Source organism: Pteropus medius, unplaced genomic scaffold, assembly GCF_902729225.1.
Source record: "Pteropus medius unplaced genomic scaffold, Ma_sr-lr_union100, whole genome shotgun sequence".
In the NCBI taxonomy this organism is placed as follows: domain Eukaryota; kingdom Metazoa; phylum Chordata; class Mammalia; order Chiroptera; family Pteropodidae; genus Pteropus; species Pteropus medius.
Window position 1 is genome coordinate 4,318,049 of NW_024350397.1, and position 25,936 is coordinate 4,343,984.

The window sequence follows — 25,936 nt, forward strand, 5'->3', positions numbered from 1 at the left end:
TACTCTAGATTTTCCAGGATTACTAGTTTTAAAAAATACTGAGTACAAAAATTATATTAAAACTTGGGACTCTAGTCAAGTGATGTAGTCATGTGGTAGCTTTTAATTCAATAGTTTTTAAAATCCAGAATGAATTTAAACTTGCCTACTCAAGAGAAGAGGGTCAAATTTTGAGATCCATCATGTTTCTCAGAAGGCACGAATAAAACTGCATCCATTCATTCAAAAGTAAGTGCACTGAGCACTTACTATGCTCTAGACATGCAGGACACAATAGAAAATCAGGCAAATATGGCCCCTGCTGTCATGGGTCTTCTAGTCCAGCGGGAACACTTGTTCTTCTTTGATCAGTCTCCACTACAAGGCGATCATGGCCTCTAAAAGAAAGTTATCTGCTTCTGAGACCAAGAAGCAAACACTGATATTGTCTCACTATAGTTTCTACTGGCTGCGGCATATTCTAGGTTCAACTTATTGAGCATCATGTACTAGGTACCATTTAGTGAGCACTTACTCTAAACCAGATGTGTTACAAACATTCTTTCATTGAATCCTAATTATAGCTGAATTAAGGTTAATTTTACTGACTATGAAATGAAGATCAGAGGGACTAAATGTCTTGCCCGTGGTCACACATTCACTAATTGAACAGTCTAGAGCCACACCTGGACTGTCTGTGGACCTTCTGTCCAGTGACCATGATTACAACATGCTGGCCTCTCCAAAAACATGTCTCGATCAGTTATTTGGAGATTATAACTGTCTTACTGGAGAGAAAGTAACTAAAATTAATTAGTGGTCACGATTAACAAGCTAGCCCTATGAGCCTAAAAGGAGCATCTTATTTGAAAAAAAAAAAAAGGCTACTTAAAATAGTTGTAAAATAGAATACATGTGAAAATATGTTATTTTAGACATCTATGTTTAAATAGGTCATTTAACTATTTTTAAAAATCCAAAAATTATTTGCTTTTTCTTACATGTGAAAACTTACACTATAAGAATTTACTCTCAGAGAAATCCTTGTGAAAATGAAAATAGAGCATTTCAGATTTAAGTATTTTATTTAACTAAAAGAAGAGCCTGGACATTTAGAGTTCAGACAAATACATTTGGAGTCTTTATGAAGTTTATTCTGGCTTGATCTCGAATGGTCTTATTTCTACAAATTTATGAATAGCCTCTCAAATCAGTAATGCTTAGAAAACGACCTAGAAGTTTTTCCCACGTAACTACTGATCAAAAATAAAGCCAAGCTTATAACTCATTTTTCAATGTCCTCCTCCAAATATCTTCCACCCAAATCCTGCTTCCAGGGCTTGAATTCAAGACTTAGATCCTAAAACAATAAACACATCTTTTTCTAAAATGGAAATAAATAAAATTTTGGTAAGACATCCAGATGTCAATTTTTACTTTCTAAATTAACTTTACTGTAAACAATGTAGTACTTTATTTTTCTCTCAGTTTGTTCTCCAAATTGCTTATAATTTCATGGAAAATTGCCCAGGTGTTTTTTGTTGTTGTTGTGTTTGTTTTTTTTTCTTCAAAAGTCAGCATTTTCTTTCTAAAAATAATTATACTAAAGAGGATAAAAATAAAAACAATAGAATTGGTGTTCATGGAATGAGAAATTAAATGCCCTAAATAGGTATACTAAAATAATATTAAAAGATAGTTCGCAGACTTTTAAAAGTTGTTTACTATTAATTACTTTTTGGTGAATCAGTTACTGATTCTGTTTTTGACCTTTTAAACTTATTCTAAAGGTTATGCAGCACTGTTGTTGTTGTTGTTTTTTTAAATAAAGATATTGCAATGTATTTAAATGAAAAGGAATGCTACTGTGACTGCTATTTACTCCAGAATACAGAGTGCAGTACAGGAAGATAAATGGACAATTAACAGAAGTACTGATCATCATAGAAATATAGTGCAAATAACAGTCAGACCCATTCTTTTGCTTCCAGCTCTTCCCTGACCTTAACGACTTCTTTACCTACGTAGTCTCCCAGTACTGCACCTTCTTCATCAGTGGAAATTGTGGCTTAATGAGACAGAGGGATGTGGGAGTCTCAGATGTTCCTCTTAAAAGGCCTGCACACATGGACTTACTCACCGATGGGCTCACTTGCTCTGTGCTCCAGCACTGGGGCAGCTGTTCAAAAAGCACCAGGGATGTAAGGGAAGGAACTGTGTTGTCTGGCTTCAGGGCGAGGGCTGGAGGGGCAGCTTTCTCCCAGATAGAAGTGCTGGCAGAATCCATTGTTCCTTTGTTGAGCCCTCCCCACTCCCAGGGTATTACACAGGTGAGCACCATATCTGAGTCATTATCAATCTAGCTAACAATGGTTGCCCTGCCCTGGTGATTCTCTGAGACCACCACTCCCCCTTCCACCCTACCTTCAACTTGCAGGCTCACCCAAGCTGCTTCTGGAGGCTTTCCCATACAAATGGCCTGTCTTGGCTCATGCTGTAGACTTTCCTAAAATCTCTCAAAGGTTCATAAAACCCAAACAGGTAGCATTTGGCCTCACCGTGCCCTGTACCTCTCACTGAGCAGCCCCAAGCCTGGGACTAGTGGCAGCTGGCCTCTGTTTGTGACCCGGCCTCTCTAGGCACCTCTAAGCCCAGAGCAGGTGGCAGATTGCTTGGTAGCTCATGCCAGGTGGCCCTGGCCAGGGCATAGGCTGCCTTTGCACTTGACCTGTGGCAGGGCCTCTTCTAGGAGGCTCCAGGACCAGTATGTCCAGTGGCTGGCTGCAGACCGAGTTGGAGCACCATCTGGGGCTGCATCTGAGGACAATGCATGAAAACGGCACCAGAGTCCCGCTAAAACATATCTTGTTCTGTAGGGTCAGCTCCTTACTGGCCAGTCTTCACAACCAATCAGCCCAAGGGTCGATCCCTTCCCATTGACGTGCAAACAACAAGCAAGGCTCAACTACAACAGGAGGGCACACACAACCCATATAAGGAACATACCTGGAGCACCCAGCTCAGGTGACCAGAGAAGATTGTGCCACTGGGCCCCATAGCACACCTATCACGTAAGGCTGCTCTATTAAGACCAGGAGACAGAGCATCCCTGCCCAATACATAGAAACAAACACATGGAGGCAGCCAAAATGGGAAGACAAAAAAAAAACATGTCCCAAATGCAAGAATAAAGCTCCAGGAAAAGAATTAAATAAAATGGAGACGAGCAATCTACCAGAGACAGAGTTCAAAACACTGGTTATAAGGATGCTCAATGAGCTTAGGGGAAGAGTAGATGAACTCAGTGAGAAATTTAACAAAGAGCTAGAAAACATAAAAATGGAGATAGAAAATATAAAGAAGAACCAGTCAGAAATGAAGAATGCAATAACTGAAATGATGAATATATTTCTTTGGCATCAACGGTAGATTAAATGAAGCAGAGAATCAAGTCAGCAATTTAGAAGCTAAAGTAGCAGAAAATACCCAAACAGAATAACAATAAGAAAAAAGAATCACCCCCACCCCCCAAAAAAGAGGATAGTTTAAGGGGCTTCTGGGACAAGATCAAGGGTACCAACATTCATATCATAGGAGTACCAGAAGGCCAAGAGAGAGAGTAAGGGATTGAGAGCCTATTTGAAAAAATAATGACAAAAAACTTCCCCAGGAAGCACAGAGAGTCCCAAACAAGATGAACCCAAAGAGGCCCACACAAATACACTTCATTATTAAATTAAAATGCCAAAGTTTAAAGACAAAGAGAGAATCTTAAAAGCAGAAAGAGAAAAGCAATTAGTTACCTACAAGGGAGCTCCATAAGACTGTCAGCTGATTTCTCAACAGAAACTTTGCAGGCCAGAAGAAATTGACATGAAATATTCAAAGTGATGAAAAGAAAGGACCTACAACCAAGATTACTCTACCAAGCAAACAGAATTGAAGGACTGATAAAGAGCTTCTCAGACAAGAAAAAGCCAAAAGAGTTCATCACCAACAGTATTGCAAGAAATGTTACAGGGACTTCTTGAAGAAGAAGAGGAGGAGGAGGAAGAGGAGGAGGAGGAGGAGGAAGAGGAGGAGGAGGAGGAGGAAAAGAAGAAAGATCAAGAATAATAAAATGGCAATAACTACATATCTAGCAATTACTTTATACGTAAAAGAATTGAATACTCCAATAAAAAGACACAGGGTGGCTGAATGGATAAAAAAACAAGCCCCTTACATATGCTACCTAGAGACTCACTTCGGATCTAAAGACACACACAGACTGAAAGTAAAGAAATGGAAAGATGTATTTCATGAAAATTGGGGAAGAAAAGCTTGGGTAGCAATACTTATAGCAGATAAAATAGATTTTAAAACAGGCTATAACAAGAAACAAAGAAGGACTCAGTAATCACACTTCTGAGTATTTAACCAAAGAAACCCAAAACTCTACTTCGAAGGGACATGTGAATCCATATGTTCAATGTAGCATTATTTACAATAGCCAAGATATGGAGGCAACCTGGGTGTCCATCAATAGATGAATGGATAAAGAAGAAGTGGTACATATATACAATGGAATATTGTTCAGCCATAAAAAAGAATGAAATATTACCAACATGCATGTAGCAACACGCATGGACCTAGAGGCTATTGTGCTGAGTGAAGTAAGTCAGACAGAGAAAGACAAATACCATATGAGTTCACTTACAAGTGGAATCTAAAGAACGAAATAAACGAACAAACAGAAACAAACTCAAAGATTCAGAGAACATTTTGATGGTTGCCAGATGGGAATTGGTGAAAAAAAGGAAAGGATTAAAAAGTACAAAATGGTAGTTACAAAATAGTTATGAGGATGTAAAGTATAGCATAAGGAATATAGTTAATAATATAGTAATAACTATGTATGATGTCAGATGGGTACCAGATTTATTGAGGTGATCACTTTGTAAGTTATATAAATGTCTAATCAGCATGTTGTACACCTGAAACTAATATAATATTGCATGTTAACTGTATTTTAAAAATAAAAAAATTTAAAAACTGATAAAGCAGATAGAGAACATTCCACACACCGTGTTATTGTAAATCTACTAAGTACCCATCGGTGTGCCCAGAACCCAGGAGACAGGGACAAAAGGCACGGCACTTGTCTTCGTAGAGCTTACAGTCTTGTGGGAAGGCACCACTTCACAAATGTCTACCACATGCCAGCCTGTGCTAAGTGCTTTATATCTATGAGCTTATCCTTTATGACAACAGCCCTGAGCGGTGTACACGATTATGACTGTTTTCAGGTGAGATAATTAAAGCTTTGAGAGGTAGTAAATTGCCCATATAAGATTGTGAGTACTACAAGTAGAATTTAACTCACATTTGTCTAAATTCAAAGCATATGCTTTTGACTACCAAATGAAAATGACCACATTTATACAAAATGACTCTCCCTATATTTAAAAGTTTATATGAATCAAAACTAGGCAATCTTCTAGCTGGAGCTTACCTGTTATCTTGCAGCCATACACTTCAAACCTCAAAGATATGCCAGTTTCCCACGTCACAGGTTTGATTCGGACAAATCGAGTTATCAGTGGTTTGGGGAAAATTCCAAACACAACATCTGTGGGGTTGGTGTTTCCCTGAAAGATCTATATAAAACAAAGAAGGGCTTTTTAACAACAGACGTTTGGGATTGAAAACAAGCCCCAAAAAATGTTTTCACAGATACATGTGAAAATTATTTATAATTTCAGCATTGACTATCCACGTTGATGTGGTGTTAATAACTTGTCATGTTGTTTTCCAAATGACAGCAATCAGAAAGAATCATCTCTAAGACAGAATGTTGTCCTAATCGATTCAATTTTCAGAGACGATAGAGCCTCCCAAAGCAGTTACAATGATAACATTTGTTAAAGAATATATGCTATTATCTAAAAGAGTAGGAATTATTAACTTTATCATAAGAACCTACAGATAGCTATAGACATTTCATGGGAACTTTCACTATTTTACTTTTCCAGGAAGCCCCCGAAGGCATGCTTTTTGAGTTCAGTTCAAGGTCTGGCTTTTTGAAAATTCTAGGTTATGTTCCCAGCTATAGCACTAGGTCAAGTAGCTTTTTCCCTTTCGACTCCATTTCTTGATGAAAGATCTTTTCCTTAACATTAATTAATGACATTAGTCTTTTTTAGTTATTGGTAAAATTATGTTTTACGGGTTAAAATGAAAACTGAGCAATAAATGATATGTAACTGGGAATGAGCTTTTTCCAGCGCTTCTGCTTCTAGTTTTAAAAATGAGTCATTTCTTTTTTTCTAAGAAAGATGAGGCAATGTAACTGCAAGGGTAATGAACGCCAGTCACGAACCAGTCGCCCACAAGTGGGCCGTGTTCTCTAGCAAGATCTCCGAGGAGTGGAGACTGTGTCACTGTGGAACACTCTGGTGAAACTGAAAAGCTTCACTTTCCTGGATTTCACTTCAGCCATAGATTTGGGACAGCCATGTAAAAGTAACATACCTCCATGATAGCCTTGTGTGCGGGCACTCTGCTTCTCATACAGCCAGACCATACTGCCCCGTCTCAAGTTGTATAACTAGAGATTACTGGGCCCATGAGAGGCATGGAGAATCCTCCCCATGTAGAGGAGAACCACAGTTTCCCAAGGCTTGTTCTTCCCCTGGGAGAAGGGGCTTGTAAAAGTCAGGATGGTGTCTTTACTTCATTTAGTTCAAGCGGCCTGCACAATTGAAGGGGGTCAAATGCTTTATAAAGTCGGCCGTTAGCCTGATCCCTCTCTCTCTGGGAAACAATCTGTGTGGGAGCATTTTTGTGTGACAAAGAATAATGGGTAGCTGCCAGAGGGAATGGAGTCCCAAACCATGGTGCCAAAGGGTTGGCAAGTCACTTCAGGGAGAGCCTGGCCGTCTGTTGAGAGCGCTGCATGTGCCAACATCTGGCTCACACAGAGGAAATTTTATATTTGCCGAAAACCACGTAAGGACACACTGTGGTTGGCCCAAGGCTGCTCTTGCTGAGGTACGGCCAACACTCCCTGAGGAAAGTAGGAAAGAGGGCAGAGGGCAGTGGCTGAAAAACCCCATAGTACAGAGAAATGCAGGGTGGCTGATGACAACTAAAGTCCAGGTGGGTGTTTGGGTTTCTTTTAGGTTCAGTGAAAGTGCTCAGATGCCAGGCCTTTATCCTTGCTGAATCATTATTCTTTCTGCCTCCTACTCTGAAAGCCCTTTGTGTGCCAGGGTGTTCTTGATAGTGGAGCTAGAGCGAGCTTTGTGCATTGTCGGGCACGCCCTCAGAACCTGTGTGTGCTCTCTGACATCCCATTCTGGGTCATGTGGATAATCGATGGACAATGGCTACAGAGAATGTCTTGGAGAAGTAACACTTATTTTTTAAAGAAAGGGCTAAAGGTCTGGGGCCAGTTCTATCCATTCTTTCTGTTTGTTGGTGTGTCCTTGGCATTAGTAGTTTATTTTTTGGTGGGGGTGGGGGTGGGGAGTGGGAGTGGTTCTTTTTTTTGAAATTAAAGCTTGTCTTCAAAAAACTACTCCAAAACAAGAATAAGCCTCATGAACCTCAGGATCAAATTTACTTGCTTAACCACCATGAATGTTGACAATGAGGGTTTTCGTCCCCAGGTAGAGGATTGATTTCATGTCCTCTCAGGCTAGACAGTGGCCCTGAACTTGCCTGTCCACAGAACTTTTCCCCACAAAGCAGCTGCACACCTATATCCACTTCAATCTTGCCTCCTTTAAACAAGAGTAGGGAGCTTTGCAGCTCATCGGAGGGAATCAAGAGTTTTCTGACTTCACACCCAGGAGGCTTTTCTCAGTTCCAGACCCAGGAGAAAGTCAAGGCCATGAATTCTTGAAAAAGAGACAAGGACATGTTAACTGACCTCTTCCTGAACCCGGGATTTCAAGTTACCTGGATCTTTGCCACTATCCTTATCAATTCCCTATGTTTTACTCGGCCCACAGGGCAAACTTTCATTTTGAGGAAACAGCAAGTATGAGCTATCAGAAATCTTTTGATTACTAAATTGGAGCAAGCATAACTTCAAATAAACAGGCAGGCTGAGAAAAAACACCTCAGTTCCAAACGGTTTAGGGCAGAACCCCGAGTGCAGGGCACGGTTGTCTGGCTTCCTTGGTTGAAAGCAGTGAGGAGGTGGCATGTAAGTCCTATAATCCGAGGGAACATGAGAGACTACCTTACTTCTATTTATTCTCACAGAAGCAGCCGAACACACTTGTAAATTAGTTTGTGAGCCACAGAGGGTAGATGAAAGGAACTTTTCTAAAACCAGCCTGTTACAGACAGGAAGAAAGAATGAAATCAATGAAAGAGAATGAAGAAACACAGTGTTAAAAAATAAACAAAAAAATCTAGCCCTAAGATTCTAAGAGGACAGTGTTTTTCTTATGCCTGGTTTGTGTCCCTGTGGGAAGTATAAAGTGATTCTTGATTGTGACACTTAATTTGGCTGGTATTGACTTTTCCTGGACACATCCGTGTAATTTGCTTTTGGCTTCTGGATCTGGGAACATGAGACCCCTTGGTCAGATTTAAACTTCTAATTGCACTTTTCATTTTAAATCAATTCAAAAATAAAACCAGGCCAGGCAGATAGCTCCCAAACAAATAAAATTGTTTGTCAATTTTAAAGACTAAATTGCATGAGGGGGTGGCAGCCAAACTTACAACAGGTCTATTTCCTTCCTTTAGGGTGATCCAGTCCTCCCCATTGGAGCTGATATCTATTCTGTACGTCTTGACGTAGTATTTCTTCTTGGTTTCCTTTGAAATGGCTCCCTGTGTTCCGATGGCAGTGACAAAGCGCAGAAAGCCCAAATCCACCTGCAAGACAATATATGCCTGGTCAGTTGCTCATTCTGCACCACCATTTCCCGGAGCGTCTCTCCACAATATAGTTTCCTTCCACTAGGGCTCAATGGACCCTAATTCCATTTGGCATCAACAACCCCAACTTCCGATTCCATTCCAGATATGATAAGACAGCAATTGCCTTGGGTTGGCAATTCCCAGGAGATCTTTCTCATTGCTGTACCAAAATTGCGTGATCTCTAGTACAAAAGAGAAAACTGAGTTCAATATCATGTTGCTGTGTTTTCTGAGAGATTAAAAATACTCTCCAAATAGCCATTAATATATGTCATTTTACCAATAGAAAATCAAGACAAGATAAACATAGATATCAGATACTGGAGAGGCCTGGATTGGAACTCAAGTCTAACACGGTCCTATTTCCCATCACTCTTTAGCATCCTACCTCCTTCTCAATAGGATGCAGACTGAAACAATACTGACTTTGAAAGCACTGTGCGCGTTGTGGTTTGGGAAATGAACCCTCGAGTTGTTCCTACAAAGATATGATATGGGTGAGAAGGACAAAGATCTAAGCATCAGTCGCTCCAGGTTCTAGTACTGGCTCTGCCATTAGCTAGCTGTTGAACCACTTCATCTTCAGGCTTCCAGTTCTTCGTTTTAAAACGAAGAAGTTGGACTAGATCACCTGGAAGGCCCCCATTTAGCTCTGACTTCCTATGATTCCATGTTTTCAGTAAAGTAAAATAGCTTTTTTCTTTAACTATTTTTATTTCCATCATTAAGAACCAAGAATGATCTTAAAACAAAAGCTGTTACTAGTTTCTATATATTCGAAATATATTCTGTTTCCTATTATGGACAATTTGATTATTCCCATCAAATTATTTCCCTGTATTTATTGTAGCCTCTATTTATTGTATGTCTGTATAATACAGAAACTTTAAAGAAATGAAAAACAAATATATGGCAAATGTTTTTAAAAGGACATAGAAAGTAATTGCATAATATCAACTGATAAACATTTACAAGATATTTCAACAGTATATTCATTATTAAGAGGCAAGAGAATGCCATTTTCTCTAAAAACATCAATAAAAGCCAAAAAACAAAAACACAAACATAATTTCTGAATCCTGCTTTCCAGTTACTACATGACCCAACCCAATTTTCAAAAAACAATATTTCAATTAACCCTCTAGTGCCCATAGGCCATGAACATCTAAAGAATTTCCATTTTATGCATAGACTGCCTCATGAAGAATGACTCCTGAAGAATTTCTTTCATAATTTGCTTTTTCCTAAAGGCCTTTGGAATAATTAAATCAACATGTTGCCAGTTCCTTCAAAACTGAACCAACAGTTATATCCAGGAAAACCGGCAATATCTCTCCCTGGCACATAGAAGCCAATTTGAAATTACACAATTCAAAAATAGGAGATTTCATCTAGAGAAGAAGGGAGTACCATTCAAGGTAAAACAATCTTTAGTCCATTTAACTGATTTTAAAGATGTAAAATCTATTCTCTGAATGCTTTTACCAGATTTAAGAAAAAAAAATGCAAGATTTTAGTAGAAACTAATATTTTAGGATAATAACGGTTGATGTTTTCAATTTTAATTTAACAAATACTTATTTACCCAACACATTTTTTATGGAGTACCTAAAATCTGCATTTCTTTCAAAAGTGAACCATAATACTTTGTATGAATTTGTGCACAAATTTCAAAAAAGGGAGACAATCCAGGTTTACTAGATTTAGCAAGTGAAAATACAAGATGTTCGGTCAAATTTGAATTTCAGAAAAACAACAAATATTTTTAGTATAAGCATGTCCTATGCAACATATGGGACTTACTAACAACTGGGTCATTGCTTACTCAAAATCCAAATTTAACTGACTGGGTATTCTGTATGTTATCTAGCAAGTCTAAATCTTACTCAGTTCCAGGCAAATAATCAGATAATTTTAAGTTGCTGCAAAAACTCTGATTTCCTAATGCTGCAATCTGAAAGTTAATGGGTGTTCTGGAAATGGCTGCGCTGAACAATTTCAATTGTTTTTAAAAGCTCTCAGAACACTTAGAGTTTTACTCACTGTCCACTGAGTCATGCCCAATGCCATAGTCCCTTTCAAGCTGAAGGGCCCTTAAAAATCTTGACGACCAAGGGAGCATGAAGCAGAGCTATTTAAATAAACTCTTCTTGTCAAACTTACAAATGGCTCTGCAGTTTGGAAACGATTGAATTCCCAAGAGTGTATATTCAGCTTTGGCTGATTTGAAATAACTCTAGAACTTCACTCCCTGGCTGTCCTTTTCCTGCTTTTCAAATTTTGTTTTTTAGGATAAAGTTTTGTTACCAGGTAGGAAAGAAGTTAACTGGTGGCCACCTAGAAGAATTCTAGGCACTAGAAACAGTTGATGTAAAAGGAAGAAGCAATTTGCTGGAATTAACAAGGGACCCAACACCAGAGGCGTCCAAGGTCCCAGACAGAAAGGCCCCAAAAGCGTATGCATGAATCACTTATAAAAAAGAAAATATATTTTCTTTTCTCAGTGGCAATGAAATGCATTAGCAACCTCCCCTTGTAATTGCATAAAGTCTCCTGCTGTGCTTTAACTCTGCAGATTCTCTTATTTACCACACTGGGATACTTGACATTTCATTTCATTTTTCTTCCTAACATTACTGCCACTGGGTTTAGTAATGATGAATGACAACCTCACAATATGACTAAAGCTGGGAACCATTGCAATTAAAATTGGAAGGTTACCCAGAACTCTAACAAGACACAGCCTCCCCAGCACTGTGGGAACTCTCACTGTCAAGGCTGGGGAAGCTCTTTTAAGTCCATTCTCCCTGGGCACCTGAGGAGAATGCCCCAACAGAGACCCTCCTGTGCCTGATTGTTTGGGAGGCGAGACACAGCCTTCCACCTCAGAAGTGCCACTGATCACACCGATGGTGTCTGTGTCAGGAGATTCAGAAGGACTGCAAGCCTGTGTGTATACCTTTCTCACGGGTGAAGCTGTCCCTGCCAATCATGTCACTGTCCTCTGTTTACCTTTTTAATCTCACCTGCTGCGTCTATTCTCCTCCAACCATATCTTTCTTCTAGATCTATTAAAATATTTGTTATGCCTAACACAAGAGAAGCCTTTTCTGCCTGCCTTCCTTGTGTAAAGTTCTCTCGGCTTAATCATTTCCTCTTTGTTGACAACAAGTGACTTTTTCCTTCTTCTGGTCTGGTGGGCAGAGTAAGTCACTTTTTACCCCAGAATATTAAGTCATAGCTCATGTCTCCGTTATTAAATCCATCATGTGTTTTTGCTCTACCTCCATCCAGACTTTTATGATTTCTTTTAGGGAATATCTGCTTTCCTATATGGTAAAGTAATAAAATGCCTGCTGAAAATTCATAAGATGCAGAAAAGATTAGAGAAGAAAATAAAATCTCCATAAGACCAACATTAGGAAATAACCACTGATAATAGCCTTCCAGACTTTTTCTTATGCAAAATACATGTGAATATTGTGTGTATGTTTTGTTATTATAAAAATGAGGTGCTATTACCTCTATGTTTGATAACCAGCTTTTTGTTTAGTTTTATGAATGTATTTCTAAGACAAAATATTTTTCTACATTATCGTTTTTCGTTGGCTTCACAGTATTTTGTAGTATAGTTATAGCGTAATCTATTTAATCGGGCTGCTATCCGTGAACATCGGTACTCAATTTGATTGACATTCATTCAGCGGACATATAATTCTGCTTATCTGCTAAGTTCTGCATTAAGTGGTGAGGATATAAAGAGCAGTAAGGGAGTGGGAAGCACACACACATGATTACAGAATGGGGCAATGTGCATAAAGTGCGATGCAGCACAAAGGAAGGAATCAACACCTTACCAGAGAATTGGAGGTAGGGAGATTAGAGACATTTTACAGCTGACTTTGATGTCTAAGATACATATTTAAGGATACACAGTAGGAGTTTGCAAGTGTGTGCAAAGGGAAAGAATGTTCCAGGAAGAAGGAGGAGCAGGAAGTGCAGAGGCAAGGAGAAGGAAACGAATGAATGAGATGACAGACACTAAATAGTCTATCATGTTTCCTCACCTTCTATAGACTTTTGTCAAGAAATGTATTGATCTCTAAAGAATATCGTGCTCTGGTAATTTTAAAGCCAAAATAATCAGTTGTCATGAAAAACATTCAAAATCAGCCATGATCATCCTCTTGGTTTAGCTTTTTGAATTACGATGAGCTCTCGTCAACCTCACATTCTAACAGACAAGTTTGGCGACTCAAGACAGGCAGCTGGAAAGACAAAGATACAATCCAGAGCAGTTCTATATAATGCCACCCCTCTGTGCTTTGAGGGTTCATTGTCCTAACAATACTTCCTTTCTTTCTATAAAAATTCAGACACACAATGACCATAATTAAATAACCTGCTTTCCCTAAATCCAATCAGCTATGCTCCAATCACTGTTTTCTTATTTTGAAAGAACATCATTATTTCACAGCTGCTTTATTTTTAATTAAAAGATGGATGTGATTTCACAACTGAGTTTGTTGTACTTCTGTTTAACATTAAGGGTAATGGTGAGGGGGTGTGATGATGTGTGGGGGTACGCACAGAGCTGAACATCAAATGCATTCACTAAAATTGTTGAATATTTCACTCCATGTGTGTGTGACACACATAAACATCTGGTACTTATCTGATGGTATGGAGATTATTTTATAGAAGTTTATCAAACTACTATTGAGTGGCCTCTCTTTGAGCTGGCTTATGTAGCACAACCAGCAGAAGTGACCCAATATGACATCTTGTTTCCAATATAAATATAAAAGACTAATAGCGCTGGTAGGATGTCTACCTACATCTTGCTTTTATTGTGCTCCACATACAAAGAGAAGACATTACTAGGCAACAGATATAGAAGAGGAAGGTCTGACTTTTATTTTGGGGAAGAGGCACACTAGTAGAAGAAAACAGCTGTCCTCATCCACTTCTAGCAGGCAGGGGATGGCATCCCAGGAGCTCCTTGGGGTGACAGTCGCCAATGGTGTGGGTTTTAATCATGCTCCTGACTTGCTTTCTGTCGTAAGATGGCTACAGTTATAAACCACATGCACTTTACGGCCATGGCATTGTTTTAGTAATGACAGGAAACACATTCCCTAGATAAAGAGAAGACAGGAGAGGCCCACATTTTACTAAGAATCACTTGAAGACAGAGACCTGGTTTTAGCATTGTGTAGTAAATCACATAGCAAACCTTCGCAAACTGCTGGTTGAACACCAGCATGCAGCCTCTGAGCCATGAAATGAATATTGTTGCTTCCTATAATAATATATAACCAGCTATTGGTAATGCCATAATGTGGAAAACCTCATTTCTGAAATGAAAATCTGTCTTGCTCAATAAAATACTGCCCAGTTAGATTGGCAAGAGAGCGTTTACCAGTTTTTAACAGTTTCAAGGCAGGTCAATGCAAAAGCCTGAAAAAATAAAGGACAAAGAACTGAAGTCTGATTAAAAACAGGAAAAATATTTTTTGGTTTGGGGGCAGTGTGTCAGATTTTTTTTTAGAGCATCTCTGATGACTCAAAGAGCTGTTTAATTCATCACTAGACTCTACAACTCTACAAGCTAAAGAAAATATTTTTGAGCAATTGTCTCACTTCCTTAGATAACACACGTTTTCTGGTAGAGCCCAAGCATTTGAACATAAGTGCCATTCTAGGATCTGTGGGCTTAATTCACAGCACCTGACCATTGTTTTCCTTAACTTAAAATCTTGAACTTTTTACACTTACCAATTAGAATATAACCACTTTATACTCGGTGATATAATTATCTATATCTCTTATGTATTTTTTCACTATTACTGTATTACATAGAAGAAAATACTGATGGCTAAAATTACTACAATTAATAGAAAATTCAAGAGAAGCATTATATTAAGGGCTAACTATACATACGCTATCTCTTTCTATTCCCATAACAGTCATAAAAGGAGGTTTTATGGGCAAAGCAACCGAGGAAGAAAGTAATGTATGTGCCTCACTCAGAGTCACATAACCTAGCAGTGACTGAGCCAGGACTTACCCCATATCAGATCTGTGGCCCATGCATGAACCACCACATCTATGCTGTTCCCCAAATTATGTCGTAAAAAGCACACTCATAGAAAAATAATTTAGAATGTCTTAGTAAACAATAATTAAATTTTATAGTTATCCTTTTTAGAAATTAAATATTTTTGCATAATTATAGAGAATATGAAACCATTATGATTACTTTTGACTATTAGTTTAAAATTTACACTGGCTACTGGAAAGCAAAACTTTGCAAATGATTTAGTTATGTTGTTGAAAAACAAGATGGTAATGATGGATCATTTTTAACAAGAGATAATGAGGAAACATTTACAGTGCTAGTAAAGAATTAAACTACTCAAGTATTAGAACACTGCAATGCAGGAAGGACCTTACCAATGTCCTTTTCTGGTTTTAATTGCCTGAATTAATCATTTTTTCCTAGTTAAATTAAGGCAAAGCATTTTCCTGTGTGGAAAAAGATTAGTGGTTGCAACAAATCTATGCTGATAGTAAAACAATCCCAAGTGAACGAACAGATGAATTTTCCTATTAGAAGACATGAGCCAACCAGCTAGCATAACATTAGATAAGGCCGTAACAGATGCGGTGGAAAGTCTGGCTTCCCTGACTGCCACTGTACTTATGGCAAAAGAACAACAAGGAAAGGGACAAGAAAAATGAAGTCCCCAGGGCTGACCTTTGTCTTTTTGGTTGATAAAAAGAGAAAATGTTTGTGTCTGTTTTGCTGTGTCTGGATGCATGGCACATTCTCTCACTCTCATATTATTTTTTATTTTTTTGCATAAATCAGAAGCAACTAATTAAAAAAATATTTAATTCTGATATAGTCTTTGAACTGGAGTTCCATCTGGTTCTGTTTGAATAGTAAAATCTGCTGTAGTTGTTAAAATTGGCAAGCAGCATTGGCAAAAAGAAATAAAAGGGACTCCGTGTGGCAGGTTAATACTATAGCATTTCAACTAGACATTTCCAGAATCCAGCTACTCTAATTACTCCAATATGAACACCATAAATATGGAATGTGAAGAAGAAGAACGCTGCTCTAGGATGGAGACGCCACCTCTGGTCTCCATTTCCTCGGTGTGATAGGCACAGCATCAGGCTGTGGAAGACCTTTGGTTTGGGAGCAGTGCACGGGACTGTGACGCCTGCCTGAAAATAATCAGCTTAATTTATGAAACATACTTAAGACAAATATGAGCCCAGTATCTTCACATACTCTATGTAAAACCTGAGGGGTTTTTTTTTCCCGTTCCTTATTTTCTAGAACACATATAATTTTGTTCATAAAAATGAGACAAATATCCCATTTTAATTCTTATGAGAAATCTAGACATCGGGACACTCTATGTTCTGATGGCAAAGGAGGAGAATAATTGGGGTTTCTACAGACTCTGAGATACAAGCAATCAGAATCTAAGTCAATTTGAAACTGTTCCGTAGAGTTAAAAAGTAAGGCTAGTTAAATCCTTATGCTTTGAAAAAAAAAGGCTGTTTTACATTTTTTAGACATACATTGACTGACCTATGAACTCATTTCTTCTTTAAAAAGTGGTATTTTGCTTCAATACCAGGTGAACGTGCAGACAGGTCCTCCGAAACCTTTAACAGCTTGGTCAAGAAGATACCATTTAAATGGCCCCCTTTTCCAACTAGAATACTCAGGAGCTACTGCTGGGCAGTGAAAGACTCAGGGACTTAAGACTTTTAATTAACATTTTTTGAATTCTTATTTTTAAGTTGCATTAACTTTAAAACTCGAGCCTAATCCTTTGATTTGGGAAGAGAACTACTCAGAACATACCAAATGTAATCCCTAGAAACTTGAATTTACCTTACAAACTCTGTAGTAAATATTGCTTAGTTGGAACTTCTTAAGAGAGAAAACTAAGTATGCTACGGTTTTAAAAAAGAAATTGTAACCAGCCTTAAATATATGTAAACACGATGTAGGTTTCCTGGTCAAATGCCTCATAGGGAAGTTTCAGCATGTGCTCTTGCTAGATGGGTTTGCTCAGCAATGATTTTGTGAGCGTCTCCTACATGGAGGGCACAGGCCGGCACAGGCTGTTCTGCCGTAACTCTTGATTCCATACATTAACTGTCTATGTGCAATACCCATGAAATCTAGGACAGTGCTCTCTAAAGGGTCGGAATTGTGTAGCGTAGGTAGGCATGTGCAAGCTGACTGGTCAAGTGGTAGTGTCCCAGCAGACCACAGGTGTGTGGCTCTAGATGGTCTGTAAGCGATTGTGTGTTCAGACCTCTGGGTCCAATAATGGAAGAATGGATAAAGGATGGTCTGGATCACAACCGCTTTAAAACATAGTAGCAGAATCTGTTATCTCTGCACATAATTTCAACAGGACTGTATTAGGTACATGTTGTTGTTGTTATTAAAAACATTTGGGGGCAAGCAGTAAACTAATAAACAAAGTCAGGGTGAGTGATCGCACAGATGAGTCTTAAATCTCAAATGGTACTTCACACACTGTAGCTGCTGAAACTGAGTATGTGAAATTAAACTGAAGGACAAGTGTCCAGATAAAAACATTTAATCCATGAAATTCAACAGACCTTTATTGTATGCCAGGCTCTGGAAGCAAGCAGGCCTATATGGAAATAGTGATAATATAAGACTAAAAGAAAAAGTGCCACCATGGCCACGGATGAGGTATTTCAGGATTCAGAAGAAGGAACAATTACTTGTGGAAGGGAAAGAATAGGCTTTATGGAAAAGAGGTCATTTGAATCACTCAAACTAGACCTCGTAGTATAAGACAATATTTTGCTGAAGAAGGGGCCAGGGTTGATGAGCTAAAGGCAGAAGGAACAGGAAAAAAAAAATCACACCCAACTGCTTACATTTCAAAATATCTAATATGATAAATATTTTCCTTCTAACATCTCTTGGTAAAATTCCTTTAGAGAGCAAGATTCAGTGTCCTCCCCTCCCCACCCCTACACATACCATCCTCTGTGTGGGCCTCCATGTGGTCTACAGTTCTGGCCAGGAAGTGCTTGGTTAGTGACAGAAAGACACGTAAATCTTATTGGTAATTAAGCTATAAACTCATGACTGTGCATCGCAGTGCTGAGGTAATTCCACTAGAATGTGTGCTTTCTCTGCCTCTGGAACCCAAGCTTTCCTGAAAATGAGACCCAAACCTCAAACTGCGTGAGTCAGAGGCTCCTCTCCAGCCTAATGGCACACTCCTACCCTAAGTTTGCATCTACATTTAAAGAAAACATTTCAGTGAAATAGTATAAAAACTGGGTGATGCTTTCTTTAGGGATCCACACTGCTGTTGAAATCATACCATTTGCTTCTCAAACATTTAATGAGAAGGCAATGAGTTCAGAGCATGAGCTTATTATAATGGTGGGTATTTTTGTTTCTAATATCCGTTGCACTGTGGAAGGATGTTGGTGATTGGCAATTATTCATTTATAACACAAAAAAGTGCTAGATCTTGAGTGAAAGAAAAAGAAGGTTACCAGATCCTTGCCCTCTAGTCAGTGAGGGAAAAAGTCAAGTAAACAATAAATCTCAATACAGAGTGAACAGACTGCATTAAAAATACTCTATGAATTCTAATGAATTCTAGGAGTACAGGGGAAAAAATTGGGGTGATAAAGGCAGCATGTGGCAGCAAAAAGGCACAGGCCCCAGGACTACCTCTGAGGCTTTAACATTAAAGAGTGACCTGGAAAATGTTAAGCAAGTTAATTAGCCATTCCAGCTTTAGTCTCCCCCTCTCGCCAACAAAAATACCAATGCTTAGCCCGTTCACTTACTTCTCATGGTTATTATGAGGTTCATAATGATGCATTTGTACACACATTAACCATAAGAATGTGACCCTAATAGTTTTGTCCCTTAGTCATTTGGGTAATTGGAATGTGAATGGGTGTACGTGCGCGCGCGCGCGCGCGTGTGTGTGTGTGTGTGTGTGTGTGTGTATGTGTGTAGGTTTGCCTGTAGCACCCAGATTATAACTTCTTTGAAAGAGAGAGCCTTCTTTAACTTTAAATTCACCTAGCCCTACATACTAGCCCATAATCCTTAGCAGATGCTCAATGTTTGTTGAATTTAAATTGAATGCTGGGTCAGTCCAGCATTGCTGGCAAGATCTGAAACTCCTTTCTTCCAAACAAAAGCCAAATACCCATCATTAAAGTCAATGTTAAAGTGTTTGGACAACTAACGTACTCTTAAGCTAGGAATGTAATTATTCTTATCTTGGTGTTTATAACTGCAAAAATTATAACTACTCATAAATTTTCCAGTCCTTTGAAAAGTCCACTACTTAAGGCTAGAATGTGCGAAATGATGTGCTTCATTGCCCAGGTCTGTTCCATGTGAAATATTCCTTTTTATTTATTTCTCAAATGACCTCTCATGAATGTAATAAGTGTCCCTCCTTCCAGAAGTTACCCCACAGGGTAGCAGAGCCTAAATCATTTTTTCACTATATCTATCATGCTCTCAAATATCTCATCAAATCTCGAATTTTTATTTTAGAGATAAATTATTTGCAAGCATGATGCCCATCCTTGGGAAGTTTATGTATTGGATTTTTATGTATCTGGTATCTTAGACGGCTCCCATACCTTTCCTGTATATTTACAAAAGTAGCAACATCAAAATTTCACGGCGTAACTAGAGGTTCCATGGTTTTACCTAATTAACATGTGATCTTTATAAGATGGAATGATAGCTTTGTGTGGCTAGGAAATGAATGCAGATTACAGGCCATTTGTAATCTTTGTGTTTCTTTGTCTCTTCGTCTCTGAGAAACAGCCTTGTAAGCAAGGCTCATGGATGAAGCACCCCAGCTGGATCTGCACTGAGGCAAGGCCACGCAATGCCTTTCCAAGGGACAGCGACACCAGTTATAGACACATACATCTTTCCAGCCTATCAGCAATTTAAAGAGATTTTTCAAGCCTAAAAGACCAAGAACATATTAAAAAGCATGTACAGGTAAGGTATATTTCTGTTTCAAAAGCTGTTGTTCTACACTACCCATTAAGTTTTATCTGTACTATTGGGGAGAGTCCTACATGACTCAAGATAAACACACATTTGTACTCAAGACATTTGTACTCAAGCAGCATCTGTCTATTCCAGCCCAAACAAAATGACTTGTTTATTATTAGTTTTGCAGGAAGTCACGCCTTTAATTTTTCTTTCTCCTCCTAAAAGCTTTGTTTTGAAAACAAACACAAAGATGAATTTTTGGAAACGGAAAACCTGCAGATGGGGGCAATAGTTTAAATCAGTCTCTTGGCCAATCAAATTTGACGGCACCCTTTTCTCACTGATTTTCCATCTATTTCTCAGTAATCTAGGTGGGCTGCTCATGTTAATGAGAGTTTCATGTTCTGATGGAGAATGTGGAAGTGCAGGTGTCCAAGAAAACTCCTCTACTTGGCATTAAAAACCCTGCAAGGAGCTGATTTGATTACTGAGATTAGAGTCCGTCAGCCACGTAAGGTTGTAACGAATGCTGCTGGAGACAGAGAGAAGAGAAAGAACAGACTGCCTAGGTACAGCTGGTCGTCAGAAATTGTGTGTAAACAGTTATTCTCTGAAGGGATGCCAATCATTGCTGAGAACAGATGAAATGAACTTGGAGATTTAATATTTGGTTAACTGTGTTTTCCCTGTTGGAAGCTAACCAGTCAGCCAGGAAGTGTATACTGATTCTTTTTAGGGGATCGCTTATAAAGGAGGTAGAGAAAGCCTTGAAATAATGCATTTTCTAATAATCACTCTCTAAGAGAATCATCTGTAATTACAACTCACAATTGATGTTCTGTAGTTTTGGACTGAGCAAAGGTCAGCCTGTGGCAGGAGAAAAACTAGAAAGTTGGAAACTCCATGGATGGATGTGGAAAATGAAAACAAGGAAGGGAAAAATATTATACGATATTATACAGTGATTTCCATGCTTCTAGAAGAAAAAGATAAGGCACATGCTCTGAAGACATGCTGCTTTGCTATCCAGATGCAGCCAGCAGACAGAACTGCAAATTCTTTTCATGTTCTGAAAAAAAATTCTATCTATACTAATTTCATGCATTTCAGCCTGGGTCATACAACAGGAAAAATGCATCTGCATGACGACTTTCAAACCACAAGAGAACAAGCACAGATGTGGCACTGAACATACCTTGTCATCCCTCCCCAGCGTTGCCTGAAGTCCTTAACATAATGGAAGCTGTGACTTGCATTTATCCACTGGAACCATTCTTAACACATGGTTGGACACATCTACTTCAACCACATACTTTGGAGGTGACAAGAGGTGAAATGTTTTCTTGGTGAACATGGCCACGTGGCTGCGTGTGGGGTGAGGAAGGCAGCGAGAGGTTCTTGACAAAAGAAATAAAGCTAAGGGCCATCTCTGGGAATGCTGATGAAAGCATTCTTTTCATACGGCCCTGTAGGTTTTCAGAGCAGTTAAGAGTCCTATCACATTATCACTATATTTTTAGATGCAAAGTTAAGGATGAACATACATCACTCTGTACAGTTTTAATAAAACTGCCAGTATTTAAAAAGAAATGGAATGAGCTGGTTTTTAATCTTTTGAATTACTTTTGATAAAAATATTTTAATTGAGATGAATTTTATATGAGACACATGATATTCTAAATCTAGACACTTTAAAGAAAGATAAATAGATATTCACATAAATTCTTCTGAAAAGCAGCAAAGTTCTTAGACCAAGGGAACTAAATTATTGTATTATAGAAGCTGATAATCGAAGATGGATTTCAGCATATGCAAGTTGAACTCCAAATTATCTACTCCTGCCTCTTTTTACTTTTTGTTCTACTCCCCTCCCCCAAAGACACAGGGCAGATAGAGGTCATATAAGATGCTTTCCATATTTGTCTCAAAAAATAAGATTTATTTATTTACTAGTGGTTGATTTAGAGGAACTATCATGTTAAATGAACAAATGTATTAACTGATTTTTCTTTATATGGTAAATGATTGCTAAAATAAATTCTTGCCATCCTGGTTTTGGAATTTTCTAAAGAAATAACAGCATCCTTATAAATGAACGCAATATTTGGAAACATAAGTTAAAGCTACAGACAGAGTATTATGTATGCACTATAGAATATTGCTGATTGAGAGTACCAATGACCAGTCTGGATTTTTAAAATAATGTTTAAAAAACTAGGCTAGTAAAATTTTGCACATTATATCTTCATTTTTTAAGATTGAGAACTTTAAAAAGTTCTTTTCTCTTTTCCGCATGAGCTTTGTGTATTTCTTGAAATATCAAAAACATTTTCACGTGATTTGCTAACTTCTTTTCTTCATCATGAGTATATTGCACTGGAAAGTTAATATTTTATTTCCAGATCATCAAACTGAAGGCTCTGTCAAATTTCTTGGATCTGTATAGCCATTAGTCTGTGCCTCCATCTAGATCTTGGTCTCTCTCTTCTGAGACGGGCTCTACCTTTATCAGCTTTAGTCCTAAGTAGACGTGCCAAGTCTTAAAAGTGGAAGGCACCTGTGATGACCTCCACACAGCTGGTTTCCTGGGGTGTTTTTCCCCTTTACTTCTCTGGGTTAGCATTATGGGCTATAACATGCTCAGCATTAAGCATGGTATCTGTCTTCTTAAGGAAAGAAAAAAAGAGTGGGCGCTGGGAGGACTTGAAGATGTGAATAGTCTATTGTGGTGGGTAAGCCCATGCCCTACAGATATTTCCTTCAAAGGTTGGAGAGACATGAAAAAGATGAACTGTCTTGGCTTCATCTTATCTCCCCTCGTGGGCCACACTTCCCTGTGCGCTGGCACAAAGGAACCAAGGAAAACGGACCCCACTAGTGAAGTTTCTAGGTGAATTCCGCAGATAAGCTTCATGAGTGAAGCCAGCCTAAACAATTACTTGATCTAAGGGGAAGAAAATATTTTTTAATTAATTTTTTTTCTTTTTTTGCTATATGCTGCTTCACCTGATTATCAGCAATATTTAAAATGAATTCCAGCTCTGCTTCATATATTTATATTTTCATTTAGGCAAGTCTAGGGCATGAGAGTAAATTTATTTTTAAAAGAATCACAGAATCTTAAATGCTTGAAAAGACTGCAGAAGCTGTCTGGGCCAATCACTTGTCCCCTGAAGAGTTCTATCGATAACCCTCCCAGCCTTTCTAAAATAATGAAGGAGCTGGTTTATTTTTCTGCTAAATCTAGAAAATATAATTAGAAGTTTAAAACATTCGAATTGTAAGAAAATAAAACTTTGGTAAAATTAAGACTTCATTCTTCTGAAAAAAGGCAATTAGAGGAATGCCATAAATGCATTTTTAACCCCTTGAGGCAAAGAGAATTGAAACAATGCATCAATCACTTGCATAAGTATGTATGTGATTATTCTGAGTCATAACATGTGCAATTAGTCTCAAGTACTTACTCTGTTCAATAGCTGGAAATATAAAAGCATAATGTACTTTATTACTATTGGGATTTATAGAGCATTTTTTATTTAATCTACTTTTCTCTATTTGAACAGAGAATTGAATGAAATGTGAAGACTAGAGGGTGAAGTGGAAAAAGGAAATGTGTGTGTGTGTGCGCACGTGCGTGTGTGTGTGTGTGTGTACGTATGTGTGTTTCAGGTCGGCATCCAAAATTGTTATTTTGATATGGATAAAAGTTGCTCATTTGCTGTGGGGCTTGTGAAGGGTGCATGAAATGAGAACTATATGAGGGCGTGGAATATCCACGCACATCTCGGCTTTGGAATTTCCAGGGTGCACTTTCTTCATTTTTAAAGAAAGGCGCTGTGGACGTGCTAGAAACATTTCAAACTGCGGGTTCTGCCAGTTCTGAAGAACACATATTTTTTGCTCTGGGGCTTTCAAATTACGATATGAAAGTTATTTAAAGCTCAGGATTTTGTGTGTTACATTACACGCTGCATAAATGTAGCCATTGCTCCTAAATGCGAACATTAATGCACTCTGTAAAGGTACAGTTATTACCGCCGGGACAGAAATCAACAAACCCCACCAAAAGAATTTCTTAAAACTGCTATCATAAAATCTGTACATGTTATGGATTTCATTAACATTTTACTCCCCAAGGATTCCCAATTGTATAATAACAGAAGTTCTTTAAATTTTAAATGCCACAGACAGGAACAGCCTTTCACTGAAAACAGATGTGAAACCAACAACCTTGCCTTCTTATTGGTCCACAGATATGAAACTGGTTGGTAATTGATAGCTCTTAATGTGTTGTTGTTTAGGTTATAGAATTGGAAACTTTATAGTATTTTTCTCATAAAAAGATAAGGTAATAAGCAATAGACAAGCTTTTCAAACACGGTTCCTTACTCTTGATTATATTCGAAGTTAAAAAAATAAAAAACTTCTTTGATTTGCCTACTGCAAAAAAAAAATTAAAATGAGCCAGGGTTGGTGACACACATGTCCAGGTGTGGAGGAGCTCATTTCAGTCTTATTATTCCTAAATCCTGTCAACATAATTTGCGATTTTGTCTTGGTGTTTTCTTTTCTTAATTCCATCCTTATCAGTGCATTTTGAGACCCGAGCTTGCAGTATTCTAAAATAACATCTGTATTTATTTAACTAAAAACAGTTCACGTTTAAAGCTAAAAATAGTGAACCTTAAGATAAATAAGCAAGGTTTATAAGGCTATTTTCCTGCATAAGGTAAACAAATGAATCTGTATTTTTAGAAAACAAAAGAACCACAGTTCTATTCAAATCATATCTATGATAAACAGTTGAAAAGGGACAAAAACCAGCCAAACAACCAGTTACTCTTTCTTTCAAAATGCTGACCAACCTGAATATTTAAAAAATAACTTGATTAGGATTTTAGGCATCTTCTACACCCCCTGGTTTTCATTTATGGGTGATTTTACTCCCAATAGGACATTTGGCATTGTCTGGAGACATTTTTGGTTGTCATGATGGCAGCATGTGTGCGTGTGTATATGTGTATGTTTGCATGTGTGTGTTACTGGCTTCTAGTGGGTGGAGGCCAGGAATGCTGCCAAACATCTTACAATGCATAAAAAAAGACCCCCCAAAAATAATTATCTGGTCCAAAATGTCAGTATTGTCCATGCCGAGAAATCCTGCTGTAGACTTAGGCCAATCATTTGTTTACGTTAAAGTTTTTTCAGTGACTGTTCAATTTAATAGAATCATTTATCAATCAGCAACTAAGCAAAAATATGCTGGGGTTTAAATGTGCTTGCTTGGTCTTCAGGATACCATCTTCAAAAAGGATCCGAATCTATTTTCACATCTTGTTGAAATTAAATAGTAATAAAGAAGTGGGAGAAAGGACACTAAGATACTAGTCCAGGTTCTGTCATTAACTCACTATATGATCTTGTACATTACTTAACCTCTGAACATATGCAAATGAAGGAATTTAGACAAAATGATGTTCGCATCTGTTTTCAGTCTTACACTTAGAGTTGAGATATCCTACAAAGAAAAAAAATTTCCCCCTAGAAAATATTTATGAATGTTGGCTCCAAATAGACACTGGCATTAAACATAAAACCAAAACTGCAAGCAAAACGGAATGTGCACGCTATGCAAATTAATTGATTTTTAAGGGCAATTTGACCTAAACATTTGTGGTTCTTTCAGTATTGTCTTTCCAGTGATGCTGCATCATAAATATCTATGAGGTTTCTTTAAACTTCATACATTTTCTTTAGGGAGTGCTGACATAAAATATTAATTAGTAAAATCATTTGACTAATTTTTAAAACTGAATTAAGTGGTCAACTTGACCAGAATAGTTAAAATTATCTTGGTATTTTTCTATATGAAAAAAAAAATCAGTTAAAACTGTCTAAATAATTATGTAAAATGTGCATTCTGTTTTCCCCAAATCATGTCCTCTTGGGGAAAAAAACACTCTG

At 38.0% G+C, this 25,936-nt stretch overlaps 1 protein-coding gene across 5 annotated transcripts in view; it reads right to left on the reverse strand.

Annotated features, from left to right (window-relative positions):
* NRP1 (neuropilin 1) overlaps positions 1 to 25,936 on the reverse strand; it is a 131,975-nt gene that overhangs the window by 32,331 nt on the left and 73,708 nt on the right. For all 5 annotated transcript variants that reach the window (XR_005647976.1, XM_039839765.1, XM_039839766.1 and 2 more), the window contains 2 exons: positions 8,701 to 8,856; positions 5,474 to 5,618 (listed from right to left, as the gene is read on the reverse strand). Coding sequence is in view for 4 of the 5 variants with exons in the window: in XM_039839765.1 (XP_039695699.1) it covers positions 5,474 to 5,618; positions 8,701 to 8,856 (301 nt within the window). In the remaining variant the exon portion in view is untranslated. The remainder of the gene's footprint in view (positions 1 to 5,473; positions 5,619 to 8,700; positions 8,857 to 25,936) is intronic.